General features: G+C 37.4%; 1 protein-coding gene across 2 annotated transcripts in view; it reads right to left on the bottom strand.

Annotated features, from left to right (window-relative positions):
- Positions 1-5,888, bottom strand: part of LOC121873278 (unconventional myosin-X-like) — a 160,299-nt gene extending 154,411 nt beyond the window's left edge. For both annotated transcript variants that reach the window (XM_042376726.1, XM_042376727.1), the window contains exon 1: positions 5,758-5,888. In XM_042376726.1, the coding sequence (XP_042232660.1) occupies positions 5,758-5,782 (25 nt within the window). In that variant the 5' untranslated portion in view covers positions 5,783-5,888. The remainder of the gene's footprint in view (positions 1-5,757) is intronic.
- Between the last annotated feature and the right edge of the window lie 7,765 nt (positions 5,889-13,653).

The raw sequence follows: 13,653 nt of genomic DNA, 5'->3' as shown, positions 1-13,653 counted from the left end.
CTTATATTCTATCCTATCTTATACTATACTATCCTATATCCTATCCTATACATCTATCTATTCATTACATTCCCTTCTTCATCCCTAAAAGTCTATCCTATCTTATCCTATATCCTATCCTATCTTACCCTATCCATCTCTTTATCCTCCTCCTCCTCTCACCAACTGGACGAGGCTAGTGTTGTAACGTATGTTTTATCTTACAGGACATCCACTCCTGTCTGCAATAACACCACACCACACCATTACCCACCTCTTCTATCTCAACCATTACTACCATCACTACCATTACAACCATTACAACCATTACTACCATTACAACCATTACTACCATTACTACCATCACTACCATTACTACCATTACTACCATCACTACCATTACAACCATTACTACCATCACAACCATTACTACCATTACCACCATCACAACCATTACAACCATTACAACCATCACAACCATTACAACCGTACTGCCATTACTGCCATTACCTTAAGTACTACCACTGCAACCATTACAACCATTACTACCATTACAACCATTACTACCATCACTACCATTACAACCATTACAACCATTACTACCATTACAACCATTACTACCATTACTACCATCACTACCATTACTACCATTACTACCATCACTACCATTACAACCATTACTACCATCACAACCATTACTACCATTACCACCATCACAACCATTACAACCATTACAACCATCACAACCATTACAACCATTACTACTAGGTTCATTTCACATCCATCTACCATCACTACGGTATCCATCATATTGCCACTCTACCATCACATTGCCTCATTACCACAAACATATTTACACCCACACCACCACTACCACACCACCATCACTACCTCACCCACCACCACAGCCACTATCACACCCTCACCCACCACCACAACCATAACTATACCCACACCACAACCACTACCGCACCCACACTACCAAACCCACACCACCACAACCATAAATACACCCACACCACCACCATCACCATACCCACACCACCACCACAACCATCACCACCAAAGCTACCAATACCATCACTAAATAAGAAACACATCACTTAACCTACAGCAATAATATCGCTGTAACGTGATATTAACTGTAATGGCAATAAAGTGTTAAAGTAATGGTTTCTTTTCGTAGATACTGTACCACCATTAGGTTACAGGACTCGCCTTTCATGAATAACCAAAATCAATTAACATATTTTATTTTTTTAATCCCACACGATTGAAACGATTGTAATATCCTCTTCCAAGTAAACAAAATAGGAAGATGGATAGATAGATAGATAGAGACACTGGTAGATAGATATATAGATCGATACTCAGTAAAACCCTAATGCAACATCACACTAATTCAGCATGTACAGAAATATTGCAGGTATAATGAACATAAACTAAGCAGGTACTATACAATGTACACACAAGGGGCAGGTACCGATATATACAATGGTATCCAGGAAGATGAGTCGAACAAGAACTGTCCAATGCCACCAGGAGCTTATATTCACTAGTGTGTGGATGACAATGTATCTATAGATAATTTTAGAACACGAAAAACAATGCAGCTGGCAGATAAAAACAAAACCTCTCCATCAAATGTTGTCTTAACAGTGACCATAATTATACCAACAAGAGAGCTGAGATGCGCTACATATATATACCGGTTATTATGTCCCTTGTCAAATTTAACCCTTGACCTTCAGTTGTGAACTTAACTCCAGAGATACAAACCTAAATGCGGTGTGGACTTGTAAGGGAGGTATGACACATATTCCTCTTCAGTTTTACCAAAATATCCGCACTGATACAAGAGTTACACCCAAGGCTGGATACTCAGTGTAGCACCAGGAACGCCTGACGTAATTTACCTTTACCAAGATTACTACATTATTGGCGGCGTTGAGTCAGCCCATCTCTATACCTTTCTTGGTCTGATAAATGGAGGTTTTCAAATGTAGATGATGTTTCAAGTGATGTTTAACGCAGCCAAATCATCAATGTTTGCTCACAACTGTTTCTTTTCCCGCAGCTTAGGATATAAGAACATACCGAACTGGCTAACATTGTGTACAAAAAGATGGCGGCACAAATTGTAGTGAAATTATACTGCGACAACTAGATGTTTTCTCCCGTGTCTAATTAGGAGGCAATATTAATGTGAGCTCAGACCCGACACACCCTCCTTCCCACCACCACCACGCCACCTAGAAGCTCTTAACTCATCCCTGGCACAAGATAGTGGGAAGACGTAAGAGGATGATCACACACCGCCGGACACAAAATGCGGAACAGCCACGTCACAAATCTCCTGAAAGTGTCCCTCAAAGTTAATAATGAATCAGAATTACCAGGATGGCTCGCCGTCTTATAATGATCGCTCGGGTGAGTAGCCTATTAGGACACGAGTCTGTTCTGAGCCGTGGGCATTAATTCTAAGGAATTTTACGTGGCACTGAAGATTCTTTACTGGAGGTGAAGATGCGTGTGACACACTCCCCGAGTTTTAAAATACCCAGTACAAAATAACGTAAATGTTAGTAATGCTCCAGGATACCAACTAATAATTTCACATGCACACTCGCTAATAAATGTATACATATATGAGACAAGTCACTAAGCTCAGTAATTGTGTTTCCTAGTGACATACAGTTCTAATCTTTCAGAGGCACAAGTGCCCACCTTATTGACATAAACATTTTGATCATCGCAGGGTCATCCTGTTGAGACACACACACACACTGAAACCAGCAACTTAATCGTCTCTCTGAGTACAATGGGCTATAAGCTGTCACGCAAGCCATAAATGGCCATCTTCGCACAGTATAAAACTAATACATAAAAAAAATAATATTAATATAAAAAATATACGGGAAAGTCTACAGAATCCTCTAGGTGTCCACATACTATATAAACATGTATTACATTAGAAAAGAACTTCCCATGTATATTGCGAATGTCACATACCGTACTGTATACAATTATAAGCACACACATATGTGCAACAGCAAAGGAATTTGTGGAGCCAATACAGTTTATTAAGTGCAGGAACCAATCCAACAAACAACATGCAAGGGACCCGCCATAGACAAGTACTGTATATAACAGTATTCAAAGTGGTAATCATTTAATCCTCAGACGAGTTCGCGGGATATTACGTCGCATGTCATAGCAGTGACCTTGTGAGCACGATTACTCCTGACGAAACTTACATTCTTTCTTAAAGTTTAGCAAGGACAGTAATCTTTCTCCCCGCCAATCTTAAATATGACATAATAGGAATGATCCGAATAAAGCTGGTAATTTGGCTGTCATTCTTACATCATGAAACTATAGAAAACACCCGTAACTGTAATACCATATGGTTGTGTATGGAGGCGTTTAAACAATATATGGTGGGCTCGGTTTGGGCAACTGCGCTTGGGTTTTAAATTAGACAAATTTAGATTTAGGCGTGAAATAGGTAAACACTGGTTTGGAAACAGAGTAGTGGATGAATGGAACAAGTTACCAAATATCATCATTAACTCGAATACGCTGAATAGCTTCAAACATAGGTTGGATGCTTATATGAGCAATAGGGGTTGGGTGTAAGCAGGACTGTAGTATAGATAATATAGGCCACTGCAGTTTCCTCCATTCTTATGTTCTTAACCTGTCTCTGTACTCAAGATTCCTAATGCAGGATTAGTCTTGTCATTTCTCCTCTGAATTTTTTCCAAAGTTATATATATATATATATATATATATATATATATATATATATATATATATATATATATATATATATATATATATATATGATAAAATCACACGGGAAAATGGAAACATGAATTACCTTAGCTTTCGTCTTTTATTCAAGACATCTTCAGAGGCAACTGAAGATGTCTTGAATATTTCCCGATAATGACCTATCAAATTTATCTTATCCACGTTTTCATTATGGATTTACATGAAATATATATATATATATATATATATATATATATATATAGATATATATATATATATCTATATATATATCTATATATATCTATATATATATATATATATATATATATATATATATATATATATATATATATATATTTTTTTTTTTTTTTTTTTTTGAGAATAGCTGTGCAGGCATGGTCACTGACCCACACTTCAGGGCCTGGGGGGCGAAAATATAATAATAATAATAATAATAATAATAATAATAATAATAATAATAATAATAATAATAATAGTATCTATTATTATTATTATTACAATTAATAAAATTAATAGCAAATTAATACAAATACTGTACAAATAAAATAATAATAGTAATAACCATAAATAAATACAAAAACGAAAAATATATCAAGAGTGAGAAACGATACATATTATGTATGTTGTGTTGTCCAAGTAAGAGAAACAATTGAGACCCTGTAATTGTGTGTAAATGAGGCAGAAAGTCAGATCAGCAACCTGGGACTTGGTCACAATTTTCGTGATGCCATATGGCAGCAGGGCCTACCATAGACAACACATTATGCTTTCAATATCTTTCCAGGTGGTAGTATAATGAACGTACGTGTGTGTGTGTGTGTGTGTGTGTGTTGGACTCAGACCGAAAAACGACCACAACGTGTTGTAGTTGTTTGGAAATAACTAGAAAGCGAACTGTTGCTATAGGTTAGTTTAGTTTGGGTTAGATTCGATTAGTTTAGGTTTTGGTAGATTAGGTTATGTTCACTTAGGTTTGGTTAGATTAGGTTTGGTTAGATTAGGTTAGGTTAGATTAGGTTTGGTTTGTTTAGGTTAAGTTAGATTAGGTTTGGATAAAACCCAAAAGCAAAATTTTGCTTTCTGGTTATTTTGAAAACGACCATAACGCGTTTTTCATTTTTGAGCCTAACATAAATACATAAAATAAGGTACGATCATATTAAATAAGATAGGTGTGGTTGGGTTATGTTTCCCGAATATAAACGTACACCTGTGTACGTTTATATACTCATTAAAAATTTGATAATGAGGGTAAACTCCCTTGACACAGGGCAGGAGTCTAAACAGCCTAAGAGGACAATCACAATTTAGCTGATTTCCTTTAAATTACCCTCAGTCTTGGGAGTGGCAGAAGATGCATCGTACAATTTATTTTCAATTATATGAAACGTAACACTAACACCACATTCATGCACTACCGTTGAAAGATTTAAAAAACATCTTCAATAATAGTTGTAGGGGCTTCATCATAAGTCAACCATCAACAGTGGCAGGAGAGGAAGAAGGGTGGCCGGGCTAGCTTGTTGCACCACCCACCTACTTTAACTTTTTCATCTTGTATTCCCAAGCGTATTTCTTTCTAGCTGTTGACATGTGGCGTATTCGTGCAGCTACTGTGATAACAATCATGTTTTAATGTTGTAGCGGCGTGACAGGGTATTACAACAGTATTTTATCTACAACAGTGCCACTGTTTCCCTCCTCATCCTCCCAACACAAAGGTTTGTAAGAGATTTCGATGCCCATGTAATTAATATTTTGATACAAGTCCCCGTGGTGTATTTACAATAAGAGCCATGTTGTTGATGGCGACGGCCCCTAAAACTGAACATGTTTTACGGGGCAGATCCAAGGGGAAAATCGGGGCTGGGTTGGGGCGGTCTCTTGTCCCCTCAAAAATCGATGAGGCTCTAGACCTCCCCTTACATTCCCTTGTCTCTGCTATCCCACAATCCTGATATAACTGAGTATTGCACTTACCGTTGGCCCCAAAGATCCGCTCCATGGTAAAGATTTACGAAATCCTCGCCACTAGAAATTTCCCACTATCATGGTACAATACCATTCACTAGTAACGAGCGCGACGCACACTCTCACTCGCACAGTCTGGCCATCACTGAGCTTGTGTTGTCAGAGTCGCCGTTCTTCAATGTTTGCCGCAGAGGTGCCAGTTACTATTTATTCCTGCTTCCGCTTTCTATATAATCACTGGCTAATATATATCATAAATCATTCATATTTATAATAATTTGTGTATAGAATCAATTTCTAATGCGCATAGGATTAATTTATTGATGCATTTAAAGGGGAAGAGGGAAGAGAACAGCTTACAAAGTTACCAATTCTGACGTTTTTAACCAATCAGGTTCGCAGTACAATATTCGGTGACGTCAGGTGAGAAACGTTAAGGGTATCCCTTCATATAATTCTCTAGGTAATTCGTGTTAATATCTTCAGAATTTTTAAAGCAGATATTAAAAGTATGATCAGGTATTACTCTGCCATCAGTCAATACCCTTCATAATTTCCTTTTGTGTTAAATGTTAATGTACTGCATATCTTACAGGTAAAGAAAGGAGTTTCCTTCATTTGTGAATAATGTGATATGTGAATATGTTTATTACCCATATTATTTAAAAGTTGTTGTTGATATAATACACTAGACAATATTCTGTCAGCGCTCAAGAGTCATTAATATGCCTTCTATCATAAAAAAGCGGCTGTACGTTAAAACTAGAAGATTAAACTAATTTAATATCCTCATTTAATACATTTTTTATATTGGTGAGTAGAATAATAGCAAACAGAATTTGTTACCGAAGTGAGCAAGGATCTCTTCAACAGGTGAATGACGTCAATTCCCTATGTTATGTTCATGTTCAATAGTTGTGAAGTGAAGGGAGTGACTGCGAGTGCTGGACACTTCTCAATAACTCAACAACCTGCATCAACACTACGAATTACAGCTTTCATAACGTCACTATCAGACACGTTCACTTAAAACTAGACAAATTTATTTAGATTTTTTTTGTGTGTTTTAGCTTAAGTCATCCAGTAAGTGCAACCTTGCATCTTAAGTTACGAGGATTATTGATTGTAAACCCCTGAGAATCACTACACAGGCTTGAGAATTTCTATATTTATTTTGTCCTTGGTCTTCTTTCTTTTCTGTTGAACACATCACCGTCATCGTCAAAGTTGAGATGAATGAATTCATGCCCAGTAAAACAGCCCAAAAACGTCTTATTTCCATCATATGGTTTAATTGTTCCAGTGTCATTGCTATATTTAACAAAGAAAAGACACATTGATTATAAAAATCCACTTATCAGTACAGACACTCAAGGCGTAAATAAGAGGTCACGCCCAAGCAGTTATCAAATTATCCAAATGAAAGTTTCTACATAAAAGGCAAGTAAACAATTGAACAACCCAAACAATAAGAAACTATTCTGCTACGCATTTAACACAATCAGCTCTAACTTCAGTAGCCATTGTTCCATTCCTCGTGAACTGTGAGCTGGATGTGATGTTGGGGCAACGTAGGCTCGGTAGGGTGTTGGGGCAGTATAGGCTGGGTGTGGTGTACAAGTGTTAGTAAGTGAAGGGTGTTGCCTTGGCTATTCTAAGCATTGATTAATTATTTTTTACTGAAGAAAATTTGCTCATTACCTTCTCATTCTACTATGCCCGGTGCCTGGATCTTGAAGGACAGTTCAGTATAAACATATGACATACGAAGTGACCCTAGCATGTGTCACCGTGTGATGAATGATCCACCATGACACCTGCGTTATATCGCGCTTCTTTTAAAACAAACAAGAGGAACCAATCAACTTGTGCTGACGATCTCAGAATACTTTCTAGTTCAGTTAAGAAAGACTAAGAAACTTAGGTTTTGGTTGATTCGTGTCGTCTGTCATAAAAAAATTGAAAATTATTTAGTTAACCATGGCAGGGTAAATATCGAGCTTGTGATGATTAATGTAGTTATCACTTGAGACTGTCTCATGTCAACGTCTTCTTTAACCTCGAAAAGCTGTTTTACCATTGCAACACTTGTTCAATTTTAGCCCAATTTCCGCGAAAAGTTTATTTCGAACCATGTTAGAGTTTGATCAAACCTGCCAAGTTTGGTACAAATCCGCAAAACCCTTCTCGAGCTATTTTGGGAGACAACAACAAATAGGACCGAAAACAATAGCCTCGCACCTGCCCTCCTTATTGAACTCCGACACAATGAAGTTCTCGTTTTTTATGAAAAGTCATTTGAAGATTCTCAGGTGGGGGAACAAGTAGGTCATACCAAGACACTTTCAACCTGTCCTCAAAGCACAAGTACGACACTGCATGTAGTCTTAGGGTTTCTTTGTCCTTCCATCACTAGTTTTTTCTCTTCCCCGATACTTGATTTACATTGTAGAATTAAAGCATCACAGGTCAGATCCCGTCAAAGAAGTTCAGATTAAAAGGGGTCTCTCTCTCTCTCTCTCTCTCTCTCTCTCTCTCTCTCTCTATATATATATATATATATATATATATATATATAATCAACGACCTCACCAGCCAGGAATCGAACCCTCAACCTTCCTGGATGGTGAGGTCGTTGATTATATGTTCTAAGTCCGCGTGTTATATGGACTAAAATGAAGTATATATATATATATATATATATATATATATATATATATATATATATATATATATATATATATATATATATATATATATATATATATATATATATACCAACGAAGATTGGGCGACGAGGACCAGAGTCGAATGGTCACCTACCTGTAGGTCTCCGGACCTCACACATCTCGATTTCCTCCTCTGGGGTCTCCTAAATGGTTCCTTGATGATATTGTTAGACGACAAATGAAATATTGCAGGTGGTTTGCGCTCCAGCAAATCTGATTGATTTTTGCGGTTCCAAAGATGACGGAGGTACACTGATGACGTAATGCTCACCTACTGACGTAATACAGTGTCGTCATATATCGGCTACTGACGTCATCTGAGCTGCCATGTATATTCGGTAACTTCATCTCTTGGCGATAAGAGATAAAGAGAGAGGAAGAGAGGAGTGGCGGAGAGTGGGTGCTGTCTTACCTCATGGAAACTACTACAGTCTAGCGGATATTCATATATATAGATCAATATCACTTCTCCTCACTACTGACAAAGCTTTGAACACAATACCTCCCTCTCACATTCAAGATTTGTGTTTATTAAAATCTGATCCTGAAACTTAAGTGAAGACATCTTACAACCCGAGCTGTCAGTCGCTGAGCGTGTTGTCCCGGGTGATGATGACAGGCAAATATTCATAACTTTATTATACTGTACATCACACCCTGCTGGACTACGGAGTGGTATGATAGATACACATATAGACAGACAAACAGACAGACAGATAGATAGATAGATTGATAGAGCCAACCCTGTCTTCACGCCCTCACCCCACCCTAGCCGAGTATCTCCCCACCACCACCTTTCTTCTCCTAAACAAACTCAAACAGACATACAGTTGTAAACAAGTTCTTTCAGGGGTCGTCACCAGTTAAGTAAGAAATGATCCCTTAGAACAAGAATACTGATGTTATTAAGGTTCTTCCGGCAGGTCGAACCCCAGGAGTACCCTCAACAGGTTCAATCCCCGTGAGTACCTCGGTAGGTTGAGCCTTGAAGTACCCCGAGAAGTTTGAACCTCGTGAGTACTCCAGCAGGTTGAATCCCAGGAACACCCTAGCAAGTTGAGCCCCGGGAATACCAGGAAGTTGGTCACAGAGATGCTTAGTTTTTTATATGATGATTACATAGCTCTTGGTGACGTGTTGCCTATCCACACCTCCTACACGATACCCTCAACCACGCGCCATGGTAAATACCTAACGCCCCAAAGACAACGAAGATGATAAGCTCTCCACATCACACAAACTCCCCTACATCCTAATTATATTGACTACGATACCTAATTAGCACTCACCAGACAAAAATTAATAATAATTAATCGAATTTGTAAATCTATGGCTTTTCTTTACCGAGTTTCAGTAGCCTCATGAGCAAGCATATATTCAAACAAAATCAAACGAGACAGTGGTTTAACTGAAGTTGAGTACTCCACAGGGAGGTGTACTTAGCCCACTCTTTTTAACATATTGATGATTATAATGGCTCGCTACGAATTTCCTGGAGACACACAGATTATAATATACGTGACATGCAATACCTGGAGAATGAATGTAAAGGACTTTTAAGACCTTTGACATGGAAGGGAAATGGCGCAGATATTCCTATTTTAAGGATGGTTTATATCAGAACAATACTATACGTTCATTTACTGACTATGCAGCTCCCATCCTTATAATGTAGAGTAAAAACAATATCCAAAAGCTTGAAGTGATACAAAACAAGGCCGTGAAAATCGTTTTAGGTAGTCAACGGAACACTAGAATTGAAATAATGAGAATGGAGTTAAATTTACCAAGTATAGAACATAGAGTAAAGAAACTTGCTGTAGCCGATACTCTTAGGACCATTAGGAGAGGAGGAGATAATAGGTTGCCCCGTACAATAATGTGCTTAAATGAAAGAACAGATCTTGGCAATGTGTCCAAGTATGCAAGGCTACTGTATAATATTTTGATGAAGTATGGAGTAGATAAATATTGCATTTCATTACAAACTTATCTAAGGGTTAGACCATTTCAGGAAGGATGCATTGCAGTAGATATTTTACAGCCTGAGGGAAAAAGATGATTGGCATCCCAGTTATTTACGAAATGTCTTTTTAGAGAAAATAAATAGTTTTACCACGCGAAACACTGTACATATATATTGTGATGGATCAGTATTAAATGCCGGTCAAGCGGGATGTGGTGTTTTTATAAGGGAATAATTTATCAATGAGTGTTATGCAGATGAAACAGTTTGTAAAAGAATTAGTGAAAACACCTCATCCACGCTGGCTGAACTTCAAGCAAAATGTGAAGGACTCCAAGTTGCTATAGAGAAATGTAAAGAAACAAATATATTTGTTGATAGTAAAAGTGCATTGGAAGATTTGAAGAGTAAAAATCCATGAAACTTTCATATTGTTAATATCTGTAAACGACTGGTCATAGTAATGCAAGAAATGGAATGTAGTGCAGTTTTTATGGATTCCATCACATGTGGGGATTCATTTAAATGAAATGGCTAACAAATTGGCAAACAAAAACCTGTAAAAAAGATGTATATAGATATTGTTAACAATGTAAATTATTAGAGCGATAAAGAGGGAAAATAAAAGAAAAAATAAGGAACGGGAAAAACAAGACGAGAAGTGATTGCCATATGTAGCGAGAGTTTTCAGTTTTACAAAACACCAATGTAACTTATGGGACTAACTTAACATCTGTTAATACTGTTATAATGATACTAAGATTGGGATACAAATATTAACGGCAGATAAGTGGAAGGGCGGGTCAACCATTAATAATGGAAAAAATAAAGTAATTCTTGCAATGTATAAAAAATTTGCTCCAAGGATATGACATTTAATTTTGTGTAGGATTACATTATTTGTTCTTTTGATGTAGTACAGTGTTCATGCCAAAATGAACCATTACATTGATGCAAAAATAATTATTGTATTAACATTTATAACTTTTTGTAAACCCCAGAAGGGGATGGCAAAGGTGAGGGTGGGAGTAGTATACTACCCTGTCCTTTCGATGTAATAGTTTTATTTTCAATAAAGTATTTCAGTTTCAATTTCAATTTAACTGCATTATCTATCCCAAGTGAATTTACCTGTATCTATATTCAAATAATTTTTGTTGAAATAATCAATGTTAAAACTTGCGCTTACTTTCCGCCATTTCCAATCGCAAACTAGTTATAGTAACAAGTGAACAAATATTCCGCACTACCTAAAGGAATTCTTACTTCGAGCATTTCCATCTACCAATCTATCTATTTACAAAAGCCATCCTTCAGAACTTCCTCGGCAGATATCGGTCTGTCATGTTCACTGCACGCTACCCCCCCCCCCCAAAAAAAAATTACGAGTTGAAGCCCTTACAACCCTTATCGCCATCCCAGCTGAGAGTTATTACTTACCAAATGAATGAAGAATAATACGCCATAAGAGTAACTGAACTTCATCTGAAGTCACTTGAAAAGTTGGACGTCTGATTTGGGCTTTGACGTGGCTATTATTCTTTTCTTTGGTACGGCTTCTCTTAATAAAAATAGTAACCAGTCTTTTTTATATTCTTGCCTAACTATGAACTAAATTGTGCATTCATTTTTCATTAAAACTGCAGCTTCCTGATGCCAAAAAAAGATCTCCTTAAGAGACAGAAATTATTTCACTGATAGAAAGATCAAGAAAGGAGGAAAGGTAGTACGTAGTTTGACGGAAAAATCTGAAGCGGTGCATCAAAAAAATACGGTATTATTTCACTTATTGCCACTACATGAATCTCGAGAATTTTATGGTTGCAATCAGTAGTTTTGAAAATTCTAAGACACTTCAATGGCATTTATGGTGCAAATTACGTATAAGCGAGATATTTAACATTTTATTATGTTCGTATGTGGCGGTACACACCCAGAACATCAAACGACGTGGCGGTACAAAGGTTAACAAAAACAATTTGAAAAGAGCAAAAACGATGATGGGGGGAAAATCTAATTACAGGGTTAGGGGAAGTAAAATATATGGATCGCCCGATCTTGAAATAATAAGTCATTTCGAATTAAAGTCTAAACGTTTGTATTGTAGGGGATTTTTAACGTTATTAAGAGACAAATCTAACTAGAAATGGAGTTACCCTGGGGGATGTCTCCCGAGTATGTTTTTTAATACTTTAATAACTTTATCCTCTTCGCCAATCCCCAGATTACTAAGCAGTCGGACGGTCGATCTGTTCTCTGTTACACACTGTTGACAAGTACTGTACATAATTATATTGGACATGTGCGGGCTCAATTACAATGTTAGCCTGTTACGCACTATTGACATGTACTGAACATATATGGGTTCACTGTCATGCACTGTTAGCAAGTACTGGGTATGCACTATGTTAAGCATTACTGTATTAGCAGCATTAGGTATGTTGTTCACTGTTGACATGTATGGGAAAATGTACTGACCTAAACATGTGCCAGTGTTGGTCAAATAATGTCGAGTGGTGGCATCATTAATCTAAAAGATGGCATTGTAATTTCCAGTGGTTTAGGGTTCAGGAAAGCCAGTGGATTTTAGCCTTGATTGTCTGAACACTTCTGAGCCTGCAGCGGAAGTGAATGCAATACATATTCAATATTTTATAATTTGCCTTTCAGATAATCCAATATAGTAACAGAAAAAGTAGAACAATGACTGATAAGAGAAGTAGAGAACTGGGGGCAGCCCGGCTCGTGAGGTAGTCGGTGTGGTGTGGGATCATCTTGTAACTATTTACACTCTACAGTGTAGAGTAGATAGCACTTCCTGTCCGCTCCACTTAGCTTATCACATCCTCGCCTAAATTTAGTGAGCACAGGTTGCTGCCAGCCTGCCACCGACCTTAGTGTCGCAGCTCACATTTACTGCCCACTTGTCAACTTGGTGTAGAATATCAATAAATATATTTAAATGCCCTGACTCAATACAATATCATCTATTTTAACCAAACAACCTGTCATAATTTAACAGGTAGTAGGTATTAGGCAGCTACCAAACAGAGAGGTACTATCGCCTGGGAAGATATTGGAAGCATAATATGTTGTCTATGGTAGACCCTGCTGCCATATGGCATCACGAAAATTGTGACCAAGTCCCAGGTTGCTGATCTGACTTTCAGCCTCATTCACACAATTGCAGGGTCTCAATTGTTTCTCTTA

Source organism: Homarus americanus, unplaced genomic scaffold (genome assembly GCF_018991925.1).
Source record: "Homarus americanus isolate GMGI-L3 unplaced genomic scaffold, GMGI_Hamer_2.0 scaffold32929, whole genome shotgun sequence".
NCBI lineage: Eukaryota > Metazoa > Arthropoda > Malacostraca > Decapoda > Nephropidae > Homarus > Homarus americanus.
The sequence above is the reverse complement of the archived record's forward strand: the minus strand, read 5'-3'. Positions and strand labels throughout refer to the sequence as shown.